The 25,294-nt window shown below is 37.2% G+C and overlaps 1 protein-coding gene across 9 annotated transcripts in view; it reads left to right on the forward strand.

Annotated features, from left to right (window-relative positions):
• PDLIM5 (PDZ and LIM domain 5) overlaps positions 1-25,294 on the forward strand; it is a 231,114-nt gene that overhangs the window by 186,045 nt on the left and 19,775 nt on the right. For all 9 annotated transcript variants that reach the window (XM_070452156.1, XM_070452155.1, XM_020906712.2 and 6 more), the window contains one exon: positions 20,722-20,896. In XM_070452156.1, coding sequence (XP_070308257.1) covers positions 20,722-20,896 — 175 coding nt within the window. The remainder of the gene's footprint in view (positions 1-20,721; positions 20,897-25,294) is intronic.

A 25,294-nucleotide genomic window follows, 5' to 3' on the forward strand; every position in this document is an offset into this window, starting at 1 on the left:
GCCCATTTAGTTGATAATGAAACAGTTTAATGGATCATAGCCAGTACTTTCATTAAAAAATGAAATAGAAAATTTGAGAATATTTTACTAAATGAAGTGTTTTAACATATTATGGGTAGGTATCATGTTATGAAAATGTGGTTTTAGTTTACATATATATGTATGTATGTGAATATGTATGTACGTATTTGTATACAAACATGTATTTTGGATCAGCTGATAAAGTGTACAACAGGAAAAGTGTATTTCTTATTTCTTTATAGTTAAGAAAAAGTTTGAAAGTCACTTATTTAAAGAAGTATTTTAGTCATGAGTTTTGAAATGATAACCAAAAAGAAAAAAGATTGCTTTGAAAGGGTAATTGACGTTTTAAGCCTTACTAGTATATTCTGAACCTGTCATGGGTTTCTATAATACTACCTCCATTAACATTCTGACTTTAAATCTTAGATCATTTCACTTGTGGTATAATAGAGCCTGTGTTATCCAGAAGTCTTTCAAGAAGACAGTAAAGCATTAAGTGTTAGTCACTCAGTCGTGTCCTACTCTTTGCGACCCCATGGACTATAGCCTGCCAGGCTCCTCTGTCCATGGAGTTCTCCAAGCAAGAATACTGGAGTGGGTAGCCATTCCCTTCTCCAGGAGATCTTCCCAACCCAGGAATCGAACCTGGATCTTCTGCATTGCAGGCAGATTGTTTACTATCTGAGCCACCAGGGAAGTCCATGTGGTGGTGTTCGCTGAGCTGTGTTTAACTCTTTTTGACCGCATGGACTGTAACCCACCAGGCTCTTCTGTCCAGTTGATAAATAGGAACATGGTGTGTATGTAACAGCATTATGGTTGAGACTGGGTCCTCTTCGTTTTCTCAGGCATATTCTTTAACATACACCACCATACATATACAAGCTTGCCAGTAACTGACAAAGAAATAAATATTTTAGAATGCAAAATGTTAAAGAGTTCATAGTCTGCATGAAAGTATCAAGATACAAAAGAGAGGTGAATCCACGCTTGAGTTTTTCTGTACGCTAGTGATACTGCTGCGTGCTTGCCCTGTGCTTTGGTATGCTTCCAGAATTCAGATGCAGTGGTCTCTTTAGAAATGTTTACTGATCTATAAAAATACATAAAAGGTGAGATTCTTGATATTTTTCAGAATTGAAGGTTTGTACTTTTTTACACTAATATTTTAATACATGCATATATTTGTATGTCTAATAGGTATTTTAATGCTCAAAACCTTCATATTGTATATAAATAAGTGGTTAGATAGATAATCTTAAAACCTTCATGAATGTAATGGTGTAAGTTTAAAAATACATTCCTTTGTTTATGTAGGTGCCCTAATTTGCTCTGTAATATTTTTTCTAGATTCTGTTTGGGTTATAAATACCAGATTGTGTGCTGAGTCGCTCAGTCGTGTCTGACTCCTTGCAACCCTGTGGACTATAGCCCACCAGGCTCTTTTGTCCATGGGATTTTCCAGGCAAGAATACTGGAGTGGGTTGCCATTTACTCCTCCAGGGAATAGATACCAGATTAGGTAAATTTAATTCATTTGATGCATGTGTTTGTGTGTGTGTGTGTGTATAAATATATATATATATATAAAATCTTACTGTCTTACCAAATATAGTCAGATATTTTTTTACAAATCCAGTCTTAGTTGTGAAGGACTAAATGTTTGATGCACATCGATTTTCTAACTTCAGTTATTTGCAAAATGAGAATGACCAGTTCCTTAGAATATAAGCAGTGCTTTCTTAGATCGGGCCATTGTTCATCACTGTTTTTTTGACGGGAGGGCCCTGAAGCATAGGAGTTCTTGCCCTCTGCAGTAGGAATGTCACAAGACCAGAGATGTTCCCCAGGTAGAGAATTCTGGGGCTTTGGTTTCTTTATCTATTAAAAGAAGAGTCTAAAAAGGTCCCCTGTAGCATTATTAGGAAGTTCAAATGATATATATAGAAGTGTTTGGTACATAGAGGGCACTCAAGAAAGGGTGAGTTTTCAGCCTTTTATTCCTTTTAATGATAGTATTTAAAACTTACACTGTTACCATCTAGTAAAACACTTCTCCTCATGTGACTTCCTTGCTTAATAATGTTTTGGGAGCTCTGCCACCCACTAAATGTTTGGCTTCTTAACAGGGCTTACAGCCCTCTCACACCTCCTGCCAGCCTCGCCTCCAGCCACAGTATGTAATATTGTTGCTCATGGCCCCTCCAGTCCAGTCACACTCAAGTTCATGAGTTCATCCTGTTCCTTGGGCATGCACCTCAGTGCTTTGTACAAGAGGCTCTTTTTATTTGAAATGCTTCCCTACCCTTTTACCCCTGAAAAACGTTTCTTCACACTTTAAGACCAGGTATCATCTCCTTTGTGAACCTTTGCTGAACTCTGGAAATAGTTGCCTATTCTTTCTCTGTGTTCTACAAAATTTTGCTTATGGCTGTATTATAGCATTCATCATGTTTATTTTTATTATTTACATAGGTGTATTTTATCATCATTTTTAGATCCCCTAAAGGACAGGGATCAGGTCTTACTAATCTTTGTTTTACAGCACAAAACCAGTAGCTGGCGTGCACCATTTCTAGGCCCTCAGTAAATGTCAGTGAGGGATGAGTGGGGGACAGGTTAGTTTGTCTTATTTTAGACATCTTCCCATGATGTGAGGGATTCTTGAGACATTGTTCTTTCCTCCTAGTATGTGTTAGTCGCTCAGTGGTGTCTGCTCTTTGCAATCCCATGGAGTGTAGCCTGCCAGGCTCCTCCATCCATGGGATTCTCTAGACAAGAATACTGGAGTGGGTTGCCGTTTCCTTCTCCACAGGATCTTCCTGACCCAGGGATCAACCCAGGTCTCCTGCATCACAGGCAGATTCTTTACCACCTGAGCCACCAGGGAACCTGTTCTTTCCTCCTACCAGACTTGAAATTCCCACAACAGTCCTTGAACAAAGGTGGACGTGCTGTCTGCCATAGGCTGCCAGTAAACACTGTACATATCCATAAAGGAGAAGGTGCTCCATCGTCCTTGTAGCTTTAGACTTCCAGAAGGCTTCAAAGTTTTGAACATAAACAATACTGTAATTAAACTCTGTTATTATTTTTCCAGTGATTAAAAAAGTGTAATAGATCCATAGCCACATATTAGGAATTTTTACTCAAAAAATTTAGAAATTTATGGCATATAGGGTACCAAGCATTGGAATGTGGAGGAAATATTAGGGGTATTCACCCACCATGTCACTGTGGATAAATTAACTTCGATGCAAAATACCAGTAACAGAAATCAATTAAAAAAAAACACAAAACGAAAAACAAGGTACAAAGAGAGAAATCCGATTACAAGATCCAGGTCAGAAGATTTGGAGGTCTAGATTGATGTAACAGGGAGAAAGAGACCAATAAAGTTCCAGTGACACAGTCCTAAGATGAAGTATACATTTGTTTATACTGAAGTCGTATTTTATGCAAGAACACAGTGTTCATGTTTGTGCCTAAAGTAAGATCGTTATGCGTCGATGCCCCTTGAATATTTTTAGGAGGAGGCCAACTTGGAGAGGGAACAGCATATGCAGAGTCTCTCAGAGAACTTGGCTTCTTGGCAGGACAAGTAGCTCAGTACTTCTCGGACAGTACAGTGGCCAGGAGGAAAGTTGGATGGGTTAGTGGGGTGGCCAGTCAGAAAGGGCTTGGACAGTGAAAGAGTGCAGACTGATGCCACAAGGAAGCTATTACTAGATTTGTAAGTTGGAAAATGACTAATCAGATTTTCATTGTTAAGAGATCATGACAGTGTTAATGTGTTTAAAAGATAATTATGACCTCAATGTAGAGATTAAGACTGGAATCTTAGAGACTATTGAGAGGTTGATGAGGTAATCCAGTGTAGGGGTGGTGATAATGAATATTACCCTAAGCATTGGCAGTATAAACCCAGAGAATTCCAACAGCAAGAGAATGTAGAGTACTTAGATGTAAACCTGCCTGGGAGGTAAGTTCTAACCAGTGCTCCCATAAGGAGCTTTATTCTTCATAGAACATTCACATATCCTCAGTTAAAACGCTAGTAGAGAATTGTACTCGGCTTGAGGAGACTATACTTTGTTCTAAGTCAGACTACAGCACAAAAATTTGGGTGAATATGTCTTTATGTTATGTGTGTAGTTACAAAATATAAATCTGAATGGATTGCATGTTCTTTTGTACTTGAGAAGTAAGTTAGAGTTAACTTTCATAATATAGCTAGTCTATTTTTGCAGCATTTCCTCAGATGAGTGCATTGACTTCCCCTAAATCAGCATTTTCTAAACATTGAGTATTTTTTGATTATTTGTAGTTGCAGATATGAGATTGGTGACTTGGGCATGATCCTCACAGCATTGCTTACCTTTGTAGGAAGCACTTGTACTACATGTTGTCAGGGAAATAAACATTATAAACTGGAAAAGAGGTTTCTTCCAAGATACCCCTTTTTCTTCTTTTTAGAAGAAAAATTCTATAGAGTCCCATTGATCAAAAATTAAATACTCATGTTATTATTTGTATGTAGTTCAGAAAGCTTTAACTCCATAAATAGGCTTTTCAATTATTTTTCATACAAGTTTTTTCCTTCTTTCACACTTTCAAAATGTGTTGATCTTGAGAGCATTTGTAATAATACTTCAATGTATTAACACTTTTATGTTTTTAATAAATTATAATTTATTACTTAAAAATCATTGAAATATACAGTCTTGGCTAATACTCTAATCACCATTTTCTATAGAAAATGTGACCTTATTTCATACGGCCATTGAAAATTAAAAACTTTGCTGTGTTTTCTTTCACAGTGGTTCATGTTGTCTGGCTGTGCTGAAAATTTTCATTTTTCTGTTTTCATTAGTAGTTCATATAGCATTTTAGAATAATGCCCCATTCGTGCTTTAATTAAACATAACTCACTGTTTATTTTTCTGTTCCCTGATGTTGGCAAGGAATAATGGGATTTCTTCTTTTTTTTTTTAATCATTAAATGTGTCCAGTGGAGAGAGACATTCTACAGAGGTATTTAGTGACTATTATGATGAAGTACCTAATACACTGGGCTTCCCTGGTGGCTCAGTGGTAAAGAATCTGTCTGCCAAGCAGGAGACGCTGGCTCAGTCCCTGGGTTGGGATGATCCCCTGGAGAAGGAAATGGCAACCAACTCCAGTATTCTTACCTGGAAATTTTCATGGACAGAGGAGGCTGATGGGCTGTAGTCCATGGGTTCATGAAGAGTTGGACACGACTTAAGTGACTAAACAACAACAACAACTCAGTACACTAGTAGTATTTTATCATGTAATATTAGACGTGAGGAGGGCATGGCAACCCACTGCAGTATTCTTGCCTGGAAAATCCCATGGACAGAGAAGTCTGGCTGGCTCTAGTCCATAGAGTCAGACACAACTGAAGTGACTTAGCACATAGCACATTAGACATTCTTAACTTTTGATGCTGTATATTGAACAAATGTCTCCCTGTGTTCTGCTTATAGCATCATTCCTTTTATACATACCAAGTATGGTTTTCTCCTATCCAAAAGCAGAGGTTCTTGTGAAACCTTTTGGCAAGTCAAAATCATGTAAAGCGAAGAGTTTGCCTTTTTCTGTAAAAGTGAAAGTTGGATTTCTGTTGAGTTAGTGAAAATGGGTACCAGTGCACGTCTTCCGTAAAAGTAAAGTGGTTTTAAACTTTCAAAAAGCTGGGGATCGCTGTAATATGTATATAGACTTTTTACTAGTGAGTTGCTTTTTTCTTTATGAAGCAATTTTAATATATGTAGTAAAGGCTAGGCTTATAATTGACAATGAGACATAAAAATTGGTGGTTCTTTTTAAAAATATGGATTATGTTTTAAAGAAATACAGTGAAAATAAGCTATAAATTGAAAAGTTGGGATCATTAGAATATCTTTTAGTGACATAGTAAATTTCTTTTAGTCAAATGAAAAAGGGAAAAAGACACAAACTTGCTTTTGAAATGAATATTTAGTTAATCTTCTATCACATCCTGTCTTGGGGAGTACTCATCGTCCCCATTGGCCATTTGGAACTCAATAATATAGTTGGTAGACTCAAAGGGAGAAACATCCTCTTTCAATAGTAAAATGGTGGGTATCATTGATTAATATGAATAGTAATAATTATGTTTTTAAAATACTCTCAGCTTTAAAAGTATCTTTTTATTCAGAATTGTAGTAAGAGAATGTGATTAAATTTTTAATGGGCCATTGTTTTCCCAGTGAGATGACAGAGTCTGAGAAATGTCAAAAGAATTGTTCAGAGTCCTGTAGTGATTTGAACCCAGTTATTTTGATTAAATAGTGCAATTATCTGTATCACAAGATAACATCAGTGACTAGGAAGAACTAACTCTCTTAGGGATAGTCTAGAAAGGATTCTTGCCTTGCATTGGGTGGATAAAGTAGGTAAGTAGCAGTTACTGAGATCTGTTTCAAGTAACATTTTCATTGCATCTCCACTTCATTTCAAAAAATTTAGCTAGGATTCTAGTTAACATGACCCTTTATCATACCCTGCCTCTGCTGTATGCAGCATTTTAGCAATTTTAAAAAAAAAGTTTATTTACTATGGACAGAGCTTTGGAGAGATCTGATGTATTCTTTTTTTTCCCAAGGAAGACTTGAATGTATTTGTGAGATCTGATTAGATCAAAAACTGAATGATGTGCATCTCAGTTATAAGTGGATATAAATTCTATATTTTACTTGAAGTCTAAAGGAGATAGGAGTGAGAAAGGAAATTACTGTTTCTTCAACCATCCCAAATTTCATTGTGGGCTTTACACTGCAGTAATAAATCGAGATAACTAGATTTACTTAGCTAAGATGGATAGATTTATTGGTTCCATTTTTAAATTTTGATATGAATAAGTAAACTGCTACCAGTTGCGTATGTTTCATCTCTTCTAATAATGTTTTATTGCCATCTGCTCCCCTACATTTTGATGTCATTAAACTGAACAGTCCACTGCCATAAAGGCCTACTGGAGCTGTCCATTGTCAAAACCACAGTGTGAAGCATATAAATATGCTCTATGTAATAGATAGATTTTTGTTTAGAATTGTGTTTTTAATATTTATTTTTTTATCGAAGGATAATTGCTTTACAGAATTTTGTTGGTTTCTACTAAACATGGACATGAATCAGCCATAGGTATACACATGCTTTCATATAGGAAAAAATAAAAGTAGCAGCCATACACTGCCCTCTTTCTTTTCTTTTAAATGTTCTTTTATTGAAATTTATTTCCATGTTGGAAGCTTCCCAGTGCTGTTTCAAGTACACTGTGGTGAAGGCTCTTTTTTCCCATTTCCTCTCATCCTGAGATTAAAATATTACATCTTTAATAAGAGAAGCTACCTGGGTTTATTCACATATGCTTTTCACAAATAATTACTATTTCCTAAGTCAGAAAGGAAAAGACAAATACCATATGACATTACTTATATGTGGGATCTAAAATATGACACAAATGAGCTTATCTAGGAAACAACAGACTCAGAGATACAGAAATCAGACTTTTGGTTACCAGTGGGGGCCGAGGGTGGGAGAAGGAAGGATTGGAAGTTTGGGATTAGCGGATGCAAACTAGTATATGTAAAATGGATAAGCAGCAAGATCCAACTGTATAGCACGGGGAGCTATACTCAGTATCCTGTGATAATCTGTAATGGAGTGGAATATATATATATATATATGTATAATTTTGCTGTACAGAAGAAATTAACACAACATTGTAAATCAATTATTCTTCAGTAATATTTTAAAAATGAATTATTACTTCTTATTAATTAATGCATATGGTTTAATCCAGGAGCTGGCAAGCTATGGCCATTGACCCCATCCGACCCACCACCTGTCTTTGTAAACAGTTTTATTGGAGCACAGACATGCTCATTCATTTACATGTCCATGGCTCCTTTCATGTCCCAGCTATAGAACTGAGTAGTTGCAAAGTAAACTATATGACCCAAAAATATGCTGGTTAATTCTGCATAGCACAAACTTCATTGGGGGTCGTGAGCACCCTTGATAGGGGCTAATCCTAAAGTGCTCTGTTCACTTCGCTTGTGACCATTACCCGTAAGAAGCGGGTTACTTCTTTTGGGCACCAGTTTCTTTTTCTTGGGTGTATCTTTCACACCAGAAGAGGTCCTAGGTCTAAAACATTGAATGTGCTCACTAGGTAGCTGCTGAATGAGTGTATACTTTATGTTTTTTACCATGTTAGGGCATTATGTCAGAGTGTAAAATCACATTAATGAAGCATTTCTTACACATTCAAGGATCTAGAAGTAAAACACTTAGACTACCTTGTTTAACCCTCTCACACTTTGAGTTAGTTGTTACTTTTGCTGTTTTACAGATGAAGAAACTAAGACCCAAAGTGATGGCATTTCTAAGTTCATACAACTAGAAGTTTAAAAAACAAGGATCCCAAGTGTATCTTAACATTAGACACTGTGCTCAAGGTATTGTTTCCTCCAGGATAAAATAGCCGATCAATGTCCTCTGCTGTTAAATGATATGAAATTCAAACATAAGTTTGGATAATGAAATAAGGTTTTGTTTATTTTAGAGATCTAATGACTTTAAGAAGAGTTCCCCATGTCAAACAATATCAAACATGTCTCTAATGATGGATACAAGTTATCTGAAACTAAAAGCTGGATACTCCTTACATTTCTATTACTACTAAGAATTCTCTCAGATATCGTTCTCAATTAAATTTTCTTTCCCTTTCTGCTTCAGTTGTTTGCCAACCTTTTCTATTTATATAATCACTCAAATCGGAGGTAGCTTTCTCCTTGATTTCTGAGACTAGGTTGCTTTCTCACATATGTAAATAGATGAAAGTTGGTGGGAAAATGATGTTGGATTTCACATTAATTTGGAAATAACATGTGAGAACTCCAGATATAATGTGAGTACAAATAATTTTAAGATATGTTCTTATGGTTTTTTCATTCAAATACGAATGAAAATCTACAAAGTTAATATTTTAAATAAATCTGTAGCTTACCAGAGGTCTGAATGAGTTTACCAGTGATCCTTTTTAGTATCCTGAGGTCATGAATCAGTCTTCAGATTTGTGTTTGTTTTTTAAAATATTTTATCTGATTTTGTTCTTTTTCTTTATCCACCCTCTACCCGCTTCAGCATGAAGCACATTAAGCACCCAAGATTATATATAGCATGAACTTGTCTTCCCATTATAAAATTTGAAATTGGAACAGTGGTATTGAGATTATTTAGGAAACTCTATAAGTGATAAATAATTTGTTGATTTTTAATTAAGTTTTGGCAAAACATACTTTATCTGCAGTATTTTATATTTTATCTTATCTTTATCTGCAAGTTATAGCCTGGGATTCTTTTACTTGCAGCTTTAACCAAATAAAAGTTTTCAATGTAAGGTTAATAGGGAGAAAAAGGCAAGTCTGTGTATCTCGAATTTTGATGATGTATGATTCAAAAAACTAAAAAAGAAGAGAAAATCTAATTCAAGTCCCCACAGTCACTTTAATTAAGACACTTGAGATCCAGTTTAATCTGGGTTCTTAAGAGTTGAAAGGTTGGTTGCTAATGGAAGAAACTAACCTACTGAAGTTGCAGAAATATTTGATACTTAGCCTTGGGTGCACCTGTTCCAATTCTTTATGACATACATACCAACATTCTCCACTGCTTAGGGAAATGATAATAGTTTAATCTGTCCAATTTTGCTTTTAATCATTGAATTTTTAAAATGCTTGATTTCACTTAATAAAAGTTGTGCAGACCTCTCTAGAATGTACTTTCCTCTGATCCTAGATCTTGGCTCAACTTTAAACCTTTTCTATTTCTACTGGATATGATTTCATGCCTGGATTATGAAGAGTAGGCTGTTGTTTATGTGTTCAGCATAAGGGGCTTGACAGACAAAATGCACAGATTCTACATTTCTCATGGCCACCATCTGTTTGAGGCGGTTGGAGAAGGGACAGAGAAGAACGCGTTTGCCTTCTACGATAATATGCAAGTGTGTTATTGTCGCTGCTACTCAATTTAGTATGTGTAAAATTTCTACCATACCTTTGTGAACACATTCTCTGAGATGTTGAATTACAATACTTTGTCTCCCCAAGAGTGCCAGAGTGTCACTTTGATGTAGCCCGGTTATTTATATGAGGACAACGTTAGTCTCATTGTTTATAGCAGGAATACCCCTTGTGGAAGAGGCAGTTGTTTTTCACACCGTAAACCTCACGTATCACTTCCCTCTATCTTGTCCAGGCTGTAAACATTTGTCCTTTTTCTCTTGAGGGATAATATTAATATTCTTGATATCAGCCTTATGTCTGACTTACTAAGAATGAAATATTATAGGATACTTAAAACATATTTTATGGTTATTTGCAGATTTACTACCATGACTTGCTCTATTGTTTTCTTTTAATTCAGATGTAGTAGTTGAAATATTTACATCAGTAGAGTTTGCACAAAAATGAATTCACTTAATGCTTCAGGCTTCTTTGTCCTTAGCAAAAGCGTTAGATTTATAATTATATTTCCCTTTCTGAAGCAGCTTATATAACTTCTCTGAAATATTTCTCAAAACATGAAGAATCTAGCTTTATAGCCATTTGTTATATTTCAGGAACTTTGAAGCCATTAATTATAAATGGCTAGAAAGGATGTGCAGCCAGGTGGAGGGAAAGAAAGTTAGATCTCTGTAGGAAATATATCTTTTACAGAACACATGAAGGGCTTAAAAGTGATAATATAAGATGTTAAGTGTACCAGGGCAAATAAAAAATAATGCTTTCATACATTATTCAAAAATTTATCCTAGCAGGCTTATTAAGGAAATTAAAATAGCAGAAATTAATCACCTCAGTTATCACTGTCCCCTTCTTCTCAACTGGTCTAGAAGTTAGTATTTCAAGGTTGAGATGCATTCAAGAAGATCTGCTTTCATATTTTCATGGGACAAGGTTCAGTTCAGTTCAGTCGCTCATTCGTGTCCGACTCTTTGCGACCCCGTGAATCAAGGTAGTGCCTGGCAAAGAGCTTGGTACACAGTAAGCATGTAATAAATATTTGATGAATGAATGCTTGGGGTCATAGGCTCTGGAGTCATATGGAAATGATTTTGGATCCTATATATTCTCTACTCTGCTTCTTTGGCTTCCATGATGTACTCTCCTGGTTCTTCTCCTGCTTCTCTCTCTGTTCCCAGAGTATATCTATTATTTGTCTGATACCTTAAGAGCTCTTCTATTTCATGCTACTCTTTCCCTGAACAGTCTCATTAATTCCCACAGCCTCAGTTGCCATCAATATGCTGATAACTCTTGAATAATTCTAGATCAGATCTTTTTCTTTAGTTCATATATTCAATAGACTGTCTATACTTAAATAAGCCACAGGAACCCCCAACTCAAGAGAAAAAAAAAGGCCTTAGCTGTATGAAACAAAGGGCAAAATGTGTTTTGTCCTCCAGCTTGGTACCTTCACGTAATGCAGTGCCTGCCACACTGTAGGCTGTCAGTAGACACTTGTGACTGATGGAATATCTATAATTAAATTCATTATCTTTCCATCATTCTAGCACTGACCGCACTATAACATATCTGACTGATTTCTGGTCTGTTCAGTTCAGTTCATTTGCTCAGTCGTGTCTGACTCTCTGCGACCCCATGCACTGCAGCACGCCAGGCCTCCCTGTCCATCACCAACTCCCAGAGTTTACTCAAACTCGTGTCCATTGAGTCAGTGATGCCATCCAACCATCTCATCCTCTGTTGTCCCCTTCTCCTCCCACCTTCAATCTTTCCCAGCATCAGGGTCTTTTCCAATGAGTCAGTTCTTCTGTTCTGTAATCCCTAAACTGGGTGAGGGCAGAAATCACTTCTGTCTTGTTTGTAGCAGTAAAGCCTGGTGCATTATTTGATACATAATAGTTGAATTAAAAAAAAAATCTGCTTCATTTTATTGCTGTACATGAAAGAAAAGTGTTAGTCACTCAGTTGCGCCTGACTCTTCGTGATTGCAGGGACTATAGCCTGCCAAGTTCCTCTGTCCATGGCATTCTCCAAGCAAGAATACTGGAGTGGGTAGCCATTCCCTTCTCCAGGGGCTCTTCCCAACCCAGGGATCAAACCTGGTCTGCTGCATTGCAGGTGGATTCTTTACTGTCTGAGCCACAGGGAAGGTCTTCAGGCAGATACTTACCCTTTCTGAGCTTTGTGTTCCTGACCCATCAAGTAGTAATAATAATACCTTATATTGTCTTTGTAAATAAACGATTCAGTTTAATAGGTATAAAGCTTTTCTTTAGCTTTTTACTATAAAAAAAGTTCAAATACACAAACATATAACTGGAGACTTAGTTTCTTCTATAGGTATTTTGCAAGGAGTAGGGAGTTGGAGGGGATTATAGACTAAAAAATTTAAGAGACACCAAATGTAGTATGTGGACCTTTATTATTTGGATCTTGATTAAACTGTGTTGGGGTGTATGTGGTAAGTAGAATAATGTCCCCACAAAGATGTCCATGCCCTAATATCCATAACCTGCGAATATGTTATATTTCATGTCACAGGGGAATTTGGGATGCCAATGGAATTAACAATTGTTCATTAGCTGAGCTTAAAATAATTATTCTGGTGGGCCCATTGTAATCACAAGGACCTTTAAGAGTGGACGAGGGAGGCAAAGAGAGAATCTAGAGTGCTGTAGAGTGAGAAGGACTCAATCTGCTGGTTTTGAGATGGTGTGAGAGGGCCCTGAACCATGAAATTTGGACAGCTCTAAAAGATGGAAAAAACAAGAAATGGATTTTCCCTAGAGCTTTTAGGAAGAAGCAGATCTGCCAACACCTTGAGTCTGGCCTGGAAATATCCATGGAGGAGAACTGTAAAATAGTGCACTTGTGCTGTGTTTAAGCCAGTATATGTTTAGTAATATGTCGCAGCAGTGAGAGGAAACTAATATAGAGGATAATCAGAAGTAAATTGGAAAATTGGTAATTTGATGAGGTTAAGGAAATTTTTGTTTTGTTTTAGATGTGATAATGGTATTATTGGATAGATTTTTTAAAAAGAGTACTCTAGAAATGATATTGAAATATTATGAAATAAATGATTGATCTTGAATTTGCTTCAAATAGTTCAGAGACAACAGAGGAATGAATGGTATATAGTTGAAACATGATTGGCTACCAGGTGATAAATTGTGAAGCTTGATTTCTTTCCTCTTTACTAAATTTTACAGGTTTTTCAAATCAATTGTTTCCTTAGCATCCTCTAAAGGTGATCAGTGTGATTTTTTTTAAATTACAAAACCATTGTGAGCTCGTGTAAATTTATTTCAGTCTTTGTAGTTATTATTAATGCTCAGAAGGTCTCATCTGCTTCAAGTCACTTGATACAACTCTAGTTCTTTGCTAGCGTTTTTGCTTTCTGACAAAATATTCTAGACTTTCCATGTTGACTTTTTTTGTCCCAATCCTAGAAACAGTAGTTTCTCTAAGAAGTCTGTTTCCTTTCCATGGGAAGACAGTAATTTTGGTGCTGGAGTCATTCTTGAAACAAAGATTTGTAAAGCAAAATTCCAGGAACTGTTCTAGGTGCTAGAGATACAGCAGTGAATAAGTTAGACAGCGTCTCTGGCCTCAAGGTATGGAGAGAGAGGTAATAAAAAGCAATAAGAAGAATATAAAATGCATTAGATGGGGATGATGAACCGGTTAGGGAGTATGGGGGATACTGGTTTGAAGGGAGAGGGTTGCTCCTTTATACAGGGTGATCAGAAGGAGCCACATTGGTAAAATGACCTCTGAGCAAAGGACAGGAAGGAAATGAGGGAGGAAGCTGTGGAAACACCTGGGGAAAATATTTACAGGCAGAGGGAATAGAAACTACAGAGGGCCTGAATCAGAAGCACACTGGCCATTTAGAGAAATAGCAAGGAAGACAGGAGATAGTAAGGAGATCCAACCAGTACATCCTGAAGGAAATCAGTCCTGGGTGTTCAATGCAAGGACTGATGTTGAAGCTGAAACTCCAGTACTTTGGCCACGTGATGTGAAGAGCTGCCTCATTTGAAAAGACCCTGATGCTGGGAAAGATTGAAGGCGGGAGGAGAAGGGGACGACAGAGGATGAGATGTTGGATAGCATCACTGACGCAATGGACATGAGTTTGGGTGACTCTGGGAGTTGCTTATGGACAGGGAGGCCTGGCGTGCTGCCGTCCATGGGGTCGCAGAGAGTCGGACACGACCGAGCCACTGCCCTGAAGGCAGACCGTGTGCCCTGTGTCTAGTGAGCAAAGGAAGAGGGGCGGATCAGGCCCGAGAGGCAGCTGGAGTCAGAATCTGCAGGACCTTTGGTTTCAGGTCTGAGTTAGAAGTGAGTTGTTGGAGCAGAGGAGTAGCTTGAGATAGCCAGTTTAGTTTTTCTTGGCCTCCATGTCTTGGGAAGGACAGAGCAAGAGCTTAGGCCATTGCTGCGATAAGCCAAATAAGAGATAATGACCGCTTGAGCTGGGACATACTCTGGATGTGGTAAAAGTTAGGTTATGTATTTCTCATATTGTTGTGGGCAGTTCACCTTTCAACACCAACTTGCTCTCCTACTGAATGATATGTTCAGCAGTTCGAAAGCACTACGTTTATAATAGAAATCGACCTTGAAAGACAGTAGCGACATCTGTTTGTTTGGGGGGATATTGTCCCCCAGCCCCAGTTGACTCATGTTAAGTTTCCAAATGCAGTCTGACATAATGTAGTATTTTTTCACCTAATAGATGCCAGTAATAAGATTTTACTGGTAGTTGAATGATTGAACTTGAACCAGAGGAATTAACAGATGAATTTTATGTTTATTCAGGTACAGCCTGGTCAGGTATTTAATGTATACATTATAATCTTCACTACTCTTTGTTTTTAAGAATATTGGTTTAGAGCTAACAGCTTTTTTTGAACAGAGATAGAAAGCAAAAATGTCATATAACCTACCTTATTACAGTTGGAAAACATCTGTTTTCAGAGAATTCACACATTGAACTACCTGGAGTTCTGAAGGTCTTAATCTGTGTTTTCTCTCCAGAAACTCTTTTTAAATAAACAAGTACCTTTTAGTGAGCTTAGCTATATTTGAACCACATAGTAAATAATTAGATAATTTCTAATTCCGTATATATTACATAGTCTTTTATAATATTATACAAATCCCCAGTTATATTCTTATGTGCCCCATTACAGAGGATTTACTTGGATCAACTTGAAAAATCACTTGGTTAGGACTTAACAGTGGTTAGAAAAGAAAATTAAACCTCAGGATAAGAGTGCTTAAAACTTATGTTAACTGATTTGCTAAATTAATGCAAACTTGAATCATCTGCTTGGGGAAGAATGCAGTTAAGATCCTTCTAGAGTAAAGAGTTTTCACTTTATCTTTCCAAGTGATATGTCACAGAGATTTCCCCAGTAACGGGAGGTATGTTTTCTACTAAATTAATGAATATTACGTGGTTCAGTTTTTTAAAATTCTTTATCTCCAATATATTGTCTGTAGTCCAAAAGAGATGACTTCATTTCTTTGCAGTAAAGTAAGTCTCATAATTAGTAAGTTGGTTTATTTGCTTTTTAAAAAAGTATTACCCTTTAGAATACTCAGATATATCACTATGACAGACATTTTAAAAACAGAGAACTTAACATTTTGTGTGTTAGTTATATTTTACTTGATTAATTTGACAATTTACATATTAAATGCTGAGAAAGTATTCTAGTGTGCTGCTGGATTTTCCAACTAATTTATATTAACTTATTTAATGTTAGTGTTTGTAATCTTAGGCTTGACTATCATAGTGCTTGAAAATAAAAGCTTAGAATGTGTTTCATTCCAAACCTTTAGAAAACTCGTAAGTAAGCACTCTAAAGTTAGTAAAAGATATCTCACTAACACTGTTAGTTTGGAGAATAGCTACTGACTTTAAATTTCTAGATGAGTTTTGGTGCTGAAATATATTTGATACAAAAGAAAAAAATTAACTTTTAAACTTGGTTCCATTGGGTAGAGATCAGCCACAAAACAAGCCTAATTTAATGGAAGTCATTCAAGATTAAGGTTAAAAAGGAAAGCTTGAGTCAAAAACTAACCTCCTTTTAATGTTCTCTTTGTGACTCACTCATTATTCAGTTTAAATAAGTCACTTACATTTTTGTGACTTAGATTTCTAGATTATGAAATGGAGCTAATTCAGAGCTCCCATTTAATACTTTTATTAGAACTTAAAAGAAAAATCTGGTTTTATTACAGATCAGTAGATTGAGATCTTTAAACTGCTATCCCTAAAGAGATGTATATTTTTTCCTACATAAAATTGATTTTTGTGGCAGGGTCAATAAATCTGAGATATTTTGGTCTCTGTACCCCTCATGGGAGGCTGTTTTTATCTGTGTGGCAGTGCAGTTTTCTACAGAATTTTAAAGGAAGCTAGACTCATTTGTGGTGCTTCCCCTTTTCCAAAACCTCACCTTCCCACACCTCCCTCTCCCCAATAAGCTAGATGAGCAGAGGCCAGGGGTTGGTAATTGATGGCTCAGAAGTTGCCTGCTTCTGTGCTGGATTAGTGAGAAATTCAATCTGAAGAAATGAAACATCACTTTATTCATATGGGAAATAGCTGTTCCTTGGAAATGTTTGGGGCTTGGTAATTAACAAGCTTGTAGAGCTTTGTGTACGGGCCAATGTACTCGCAACACAGCAACAAAACAGAGGTGTGAGAACTTCTGTCTCATCCAAAGTGGCTGAAATGGAGCATTAACACAAAGCAAGGCTTTCTCCCCAAGGAAGGTACAGCAGTGAGCTTAGAGCCTCTTTCTGTGTTTAAGACACAGTCACATGTTTCGTGTTCAGAAATGGCTTCTCGTGTTAAATAACTTAGTTCCCCCATGTATCTTCTCCTTGAGGCATGGGCCAGATGGATTATGTCCCATTTTACAATGACCGATGGAAAATTACTACACTCTTTTATTGCTAAAAATGCCTCAGTGACTCAGTACTTTAGGGCTTATGCATAGATAATGTGATAAAATAAAGGCATATGGTAGATGAAAGGGTTTGACTCCCTTTGAGGTCTGATTTTGAGATTTTTCAATTGGTAACTTTCCCACTGTTTGAAATCCTGAACCTAATCCACATTTTAAAACTATCTCAATCCTGTTCTTTAAAAAGGCAAAATGAAAGTGATTTGGAACCTTCCCTTTTTTGTTTACTTGATTAAATATTAATTTTTTGCCTTCTGTTTTTAAGGCAGTTTTCTGGTAATGTTAGAAAGAAGTTAATAGAAAGTTCTTATTTCACCAAGTTTATCATTGACATAGGAAGGAAAAGATATTATAGAATATTGATAGATAGCAAATATATTACATAGATGGGTGTGTTAAATATGTTAACAGGGACAAGAGAACACTTCTGGCTCGGATGGTCAGGGAATACTGGGGAAGAAAACAGAATTTCTATGAGCCTTGCAGAATGGGAAAACCATGAATAGCTGTGGAGAAAGGGACATTTCATTGGCCAGGGGTCATAGAAGCAGGGCCCAGCACGGCACACTCAGGGAAGGGACAATGAGTAGACAACTGCATGGTGTTTAAGAGCACAGGTTGTGGAACCAGACTGCCTGCTTTAGGGTTGCCCTTTATTTGCTGTTTGACGTTAGGCTAGTTACTTAACCTCTCTTTGCCTCAGCTAGAGTAAAAACATGGTACTGATCATGCCTACATCATAGGGCTGTTGTAAGGATTTGAGAATAGTGCCTTCAGGTAAGGATGGCACAAGTTAAATGTTAAATAAAGATAATTGAGTTTGTTGATAAAGGTGGTTATTTGGCTGAGCAGAGAAGACAAGATTGTAAAGAAGACTGGCATGAACTCGTGGAGGGACTAGACTCTCAGTGGTGCATGTAGCTTTCAGGGAGGAGTTATGAAAGCTTTGTAAGCAAGAAAATATGAGCAGAGTAGTGTATTTGGAAAAATAACCTAGCAGATTAGGTTGAAAAAGAGATGGCAGCAGACAGACTGGTTAGGAGACTTATAATTGTCCAGACTTGAGGGATTCAAGTGTTAGTCGCTCAGTCGTGTCCGACTCTTTGTGACCCCATGGACTGTAGCCCACCAGGCTCCTCAGTCCATGGGATTCTCCAGGCAGGAATACTGGAGTGGGTTGCCATGCACTTCTTCAGGGGATCTTCCCAACCCAGGAATTGAACCCAGGTCTCCCGCATTGTAGGTGGATTCTTTACCGTCTGGGCCAGCAGGGAAGCCCAGGACTCAAATGCCAAAGCATGGGTTTGGATTAATGAACAGACCTTGAACACATTTCCAGTGGACCAGCTGTTAGGGTCTGGGAACTGACAGGGACAGAGGAGCCAGAGGACCATTCCTGAGTAAGTGGGAGAATTCAGACACCTCGGATTTCTGAGGATGAGCTGGTAATACGTCCTAGCAGATGAAACCCATGTTGCGTATCTTGAAGCCAATGACAGGAACATGATTTGGCATTGAAAATGCTTATCTGCATTTCTCTGAGAGCAGTTGGGCCTGCATATAGAACCTGAAGGAGAGTTGTATACGTTAGTGAGAGAACAGGAAGAAAGGATATTCTCTCTACAGTATGGATTACAGTATGGATATTGCAGTAATTTTCTTTCCCATTTCTGTAAGAGAAAGTATAAGTTAGGAAACAAGGAAGAACATACACAGTATGGGTATTAGAGTAATTTTCTTTCCCATTCTGTAAGAGAAAATGTGAGCCTAAAACATGTTCCTAGTTCAGTTGAATCTCTTGAAACATGGATACTAGTTGAGCTCCCAGCCTATAAAATGCCATTTCACAGCTAAGGTGCCAGGCAGAGCGCTGGAGGGGATGTGCTAGGTGTTTATAAATGCTGACTTTTTGGATCTAAAATTGCAAGTAGGCTTTATTTTCGTGAGGAAGAATTAGTTTTTCAGTTATCCTAATTAAGTTTATCCAGTTCTAACCACACCTTTAATATGAATCCTGTCGATATACACACATGCATATATAACTGTACACACATACATACACACATCCTGTTAATTTGTATTATTTATATGCTTTTCTTAAAAAATTGTTTCTTTTAAACCATTAGAATTTATAAGCCTTTTCTCTTCCACTACATTTTAATCACCCGCAGGTGAAGAATAGGCCTTCTGTTGGTTTTAATCCTTTACAGATTTTGCAATTGTTCATTCATGTATTGATTCCAGTTTACTCATTCATTCATTCATTCTAGACACTGTGTTAGTTGCTGGGGCGAGGAATAAAACCTAGTTCCTGCCCTCAGGGAGAATCCTCTGTAAAGTCATTCACAGAAAATTATGGGAACATGGAAAAGAGACATTAATCTGGATTATGTGGAGGGGCAGTGGGGAGAGGTGGTTGGGGGAGGACTTTAGAGCAGTTGACTCCTGGGCGGCATTGTACCAAGTAGTGGTTACTAAGTGAATGAGGGAAAGTAGAGAAATGAGACTGAGGACAGGCTGTGAATGGACAGATGCCTCACAGGGACAGTGAGGCAGTCCGGTATTCACTGTAGTAAAGAGAAAGGCAGAGGATGGTGACAAGTGAGGCTGTGGGGAAGATGGAGACCACTGCAGGGACCTATATGTGGCGCTGAGAAGCTTGGACTGCACTCACTGCTGTAAGAAGAGACAGATCCTTGGAATGATTTATGCAGAATTCTGGTCAAGTAAGATTTCAGTCTGCAGGGGCAGCGGAGAATAAGACATTTGGTGTTAGTTCAGGTGGGAGGCCTTGAGGACATAAACCAGGACGGTATTGTAGGAATAGGCATCGGGGGCAAAGGAACCAGGAATGAAGAATCAGCAGAATCCATTATAACCACAGGTGAGGGAGAGGAAAGCCCTAGGATGATTCTTTTGTATCTCCCTTATATGACCGGTGACCAATTTCACAGTATTCTTAGGCAATACAGGACAGGAGAGAATGTAGCGGGTTCATTTTTGTTTCTGTCCTCAACACACTGGCATCTGTAATGTACCTGTGATACATTTTGAGTTAAATATAATTAATGGTTATCAGAGACATCTGGATGACTAGAAATATTTTACCATCTGTATTCGATATTAACCATATCTCCTCTGGAAAATATTCTCTCCCGTCATCTATCATAACTCTTTCACTGGATTACAATCTTTGAATTTTTCTATTTAACTCTGTAGTCTCAGTCCAGCATTTGATCCATAATCTCTCCATAAAGTGTGAGTGAATGAGTGAAGAAGTGAGTGGATAGATTATTTTTTAAAGTGAAGTGTTTTTTGAGCAGGGGCGCTTCCCAGGCAGTGCTAGTGGTAAAGAATCCGCCTGCCAATGCAGGAGACTGAAGAGATGTGGATTTCATCCCTGGGTTGGGAAGATCCCCTGGAGGAGGAAATGGCAACTCACTCCAGTATTCTTGCTTGAAAAGTTCCATGGTCAGGGGCGCCTGGCAAGCTGCAGTCTATGGGGTCACTGCGTCCAATAGGACTGAGCACACATGTATGCAGTGTTATCATTTGATTATTAGGAAAAGCTTATATTTGGTTTATTCTCATTCTGATTCCCTTGTTTTAACTCCTAGCACCTTCCGCTGGAAGAGTCGCAAGCAGTGGACCATCCACAGGAGTCGTGGCACCAGCCAACTCAGCCAGAGGGCAGCCTCAGCCCAGTGATGAGGACACTTTGGTGCAAAGGGCCGAGCATATTCCTGCAGGGAAACGAACTCCAATGTGTGCCCACTGCAACCAGGTTATCAGGTTGGTCATTTGATTTTAAATTTTTCTTGAGAAGGCTTTGTACCAATGTTGATTTTTTTTTTAATATTTTGAAAGATTAGAAATTTTATTAGAATATTTATTTCTATGTATAGTTATTATGGCAGTAAGTATGTATGAGTATATTAATAGGTATTTGTTAGAACCTGTTTTAATGAAAAGTAATTCTGGGCTCTGTGAAAATAAAACTAAAAATACCAATTGAGTCAGTTATTAGTTCCTATCAGAACTAAGAAAAATAATGATTAATGTGGCATTTCGGAGAATAATGAAATATTAAGACTCAAAGGGACCCCAAAGAACTTCATTATTTCACAAATTAGAAAAGTGAGGACTCTCATTTAGCCGAAAAGTAACTAATGATGTAAGATAAAGAACCTTGAGCCCTAGAGAAAAGATTGCATTTTCAAACTAAGCCTTGAAAGATATAATTACCTTTGGATCTATTCATAAACGCTTTGCTTTTTGGATTAGGTCATAACATGCTTCTTTAAAATATTTTTTATCTAAATGTATTTTATTGTTTCTTAAATTCCAAAAAGCAGGAAAGGCTAAGCTCTTAAGTGAGTGTACTACACTAGCACTTATTAAACCTCAGCGTTTCTGAACAAGTGACTTTTCAAATGTTACAAGGTTTAGGTGTGAATGTTAATACAGGGATCCCACCACAGGACCTTGCTGCTTGTGTGAGTTGCTTGCTGGCCCTAACAGATGATTACTTGACATGACTGCTCAAGTTCCCTCCTCATTTTTAATTTACTCTGTTTTGTAATAGTTGAAACAACAGTGTCTCTAAAGTTGAATAAGGTTAAGATTTACTTGCATGTTCCTCTCTTGTCTTACATAATTATTGCTTAGGGTAATGTTTCTAGTTACTACTTAAAATGGAGCTCAGGGAGTCACAATATCTTATTTAAGAACCAAATATAAATACCCTTGCCCTTAACCCACTATTAAATAATAAATGTGTCAAGAACACAACACAGAGTATGTGGGTGTTTTTTTTTTAAGTAGCTTTTGCCTCTTAAAGGTAGTCCACATTCATTGTGACATTTCCAAACTATAGGAAAACAGAAAGCAAAAATAAAAATTCATATATAATTACACCTCCCAAGATACCCACAATTAGTTCACAGTTTAAAACACACTTACACACAAACACACAAGGACAGATGTTGTTTTCTAGAAATGGAATCATAACATGCTATTTGATAAGCTGTTATTTTTCACTTAGTTTGTATTTTCCACAGTAAGTATCTGTTGTATGAGAATTAACCTGCAGCCGTGGCAGGAGCTATAATGGTTGGGGTGAGAAGGAGGATATCTGTAGCGGTTTTTGAAGTCTAGTATAATATCTGACACATGAAAGGCATTTGGTGAATGTTTATTTAACCTGAACAGATCATACATGACTCTAGACCCACTCATCCTTTGGTCATAGTATCTTTGTGGTTAGAGTCACTTTTTTTTTTTAAAGTACTACTATCAATGGGTGTTACAGAAATATTTAAACTAGTATAGAATCTAGTGTGCTACTGCTTTTTCTCAATAAATAAAACAATGTTTCAAATTACTAACTCCATGTAGGGTTATGTTTTTAGAGTTAATGTTAATAAAAATAAGTTTTGACTTATAACATTGTTTCTGTAAGTTATGATGCTTTGGTTTCCTAGACTGGTATAAGAGGATAATATGATTTAGATAAAAACACCTTTTATGGAGATAGGTTATGGAGATAGGAGTCAGTGCTGTTAAGTGTGCTGTTGTAAGCAAGTAATTACTGGATGGGTTAACAAAATGTGAGACCATATCAGTTTCTGATTCTTGTTGTCTGATCATCAAATTCTGTGATATCCTATGATCACCACTGCCAGCACGTCTGAAAAGTAGTATAGAGAAAATATGAAGATCAAAATAAAAATTACCCCCCCCCCCACAACTGCCTTGGTTTCAGTTTTTAATGCTACACCAGAATGTGGTTTTCATGCACTATCTTCTGCCAAGTAAAATAAATACTATGTTAAAAACATGAATGGCCACTACTTATTGCCCTCTCATCTGTTAAATTTTATATTGCTCTGGATTATCCCAGCGCTTGTTATCAGTTAAGCATTAGAGCTTCATTTACTCGAGAAGTTAATAGGAACAGGGATTAGCTCATGTCAAGATCCTATTACAGTAATTAACATAGCATATTTGCTTGGTGTTCAAATGCTGAAGCTGCTTGAATAGAGTGTGGTCAGTTCAGAGACCTAGGCAAAGCAGATTTTCCAGTTCTTGGCTGCAGTGTCAGTATCACTTACCAAAGCTCGGAGGCATCAGATCAAGCGACATTCTCCTGGACACCTGTTTTAGAAACAGGCTGCAGTTGCAGGCTTGACACTTCCAGTATAGAATATTATAACCTGGCAGTTTAAGATTATTGGTAATTTAAATTTGTTTTATTTGTTTTCCACAGTGTCGTTTATATTATGTTTTTATAATTTATATTTTTTAATATTTATCTCCTAAATGTTTCAAATTTTCAAAAACATTTTTAATTAAAGGCAATCTAAGGCAAATTTTATGTTTTATTGTTTTCTTAGAAAAATTTTTGGACAGTTTCAGAAACTTGTATCTCTGATGTTAGTACTGAACTGATTATCTCTTATTGAACATAATTTTAGCTTAAAACTCCATTGATCATTTCCATTTAATGTTGAAATTTTTGGTTTATATGAATCTGGGAAAGATGATGAATGTTTTTCCTAAATTGTATTATTTCATGGCAAATAGATGGGGAAACAGTGGAAACATTGGCTGACTTTATTTTTTGGGGCTTCAAAATCACTGCAGATGGTGATTGCAGCCATGAAATTAAACGACGCTTATTCTTTGAAAGGAAAGTTATGACCAACCTAGACAGCATACTAAAAAGCAGAGACATTATTTTGTCAACAAAGGTCCGTCTAGTCAAGGCTGTGGTTTTTCCAGTGGTCATGTATGGATGTGGAAGTTGGACTGTAAAGAAAGCTGAGCTTTTGAACTGTGGTGTTGGAGAAGACTCTTGAGAGTTCCTTGGACTGCAGAGAGATCCAACTAGTCCATCCTAAAGGAGATCAGTCCTGGGTGTTCATTGGAAGGACTCATGTTGAAGCTGAAACTCTAGTACGTTGGCCACCTGGTGTGAAGAACTGACTCATTTTGAAAAGACCCTGTTGCTGGGAAAGATTGAGGGCAGGAGGAGAAGGGGATGACAGAGGATGAGAAGGTTGGATGGCATCACCGACTCAATGGACATGGGTTTGGGTAAACTCCGGGAGTTGGTGATGAACAGGGAGGCCTGGCGTGCTGCGGTTCATGGGGTCGCAAAGACTTGGACATGACTGAGTGACTGAACTGAGGCAAAACTCTGATTAGCTAGTTGCCTTTTACAGATGGATAGATTGTTACATTTTGGGAAAGTCTACTGAAGTTCTGATTAAGTTTGCTCTAGAACATTTCCAGTCCATTTATGATAGAAGTACCATTTTTTAATTCGTACTGGTAAACAGATTGACTATTTGGAGTGCTTATATAATAGGGGAACAGAAAATCAGGATACTAGTACAGCCAAAGCCATATTTAATTTCTCTGGTAGAATAGGCTTATGAAAATACTAGCTTATTTTTGGGCTGTTATATCTAGAGACATTAAAAATCCACTTGTATTATATGGAGTTAAATGAACCATTCACATTTAGCTGCTCAGCATTTTGATGAAAGAAACAGGGGTTCATGGTGCTTGAATTTCTTCCTTGCTATGGAATACTTAAAAAAAAAAAAAAAAGGAGCCATGATGCTATTGTCCCATCTTTGCCTACAGTCCAGCACCAGAAAATCACATTGAGACAACTCATTGTTTATTCCAGTGACAGAGAAAATTTTAACAGTATTGATTTGTTTCTTACTTACTTGTTTTCAAACTTTTCTCATAAGGAGGGCCATCTCAGTTACACTGGAGAGAAGCCAGGAGAGTTTTTGCCTGTCTTAGCATCCATTTCTATCTCTGAGAACTCCATTATTAATAGGTTTTATTTATTGTCCCTTCTGGTTATGATTTTACTTGAAAATAAAAGACTTCTTGACTTAATGTGTTAGTCTCTCAATTTACGGAAACAGCAAAGACATAGATCTTAAGAGCAAGGCGTAGACCAAGATTTCAGACCTATTATAGGGGAAAAATGGGAAGAACAAGATGTTCAGCATTTATATGATGTAGTGTTATGGTGCCATTATTATCCTGTTTTTGGATAGTAATTGTTTTATGTATTCTTGCGTGCATGCTTGGTTGTTCAGTTGTATGCGACCCTTTGGACTGTAGCCTGCCAGGCTCCTCTGTCCATGGAATTTCCCAGGCAAG

This window comes from Odocoileus virginianus, chromosome 21 (genome assembly GCF_023699985.2).
Source record: "Odocoileus virginianus isolate 20LAN1187 ecotype Illinois chromosome 21, Ovbor_1.2, whole genome shotgun sequence".
Lineage (NCBI taxonomy): Eukaryota > Metazoa > Chordata > Mammalia > Artiodactyla > Cervidae > Odocoileus > Odocoileus virginianus.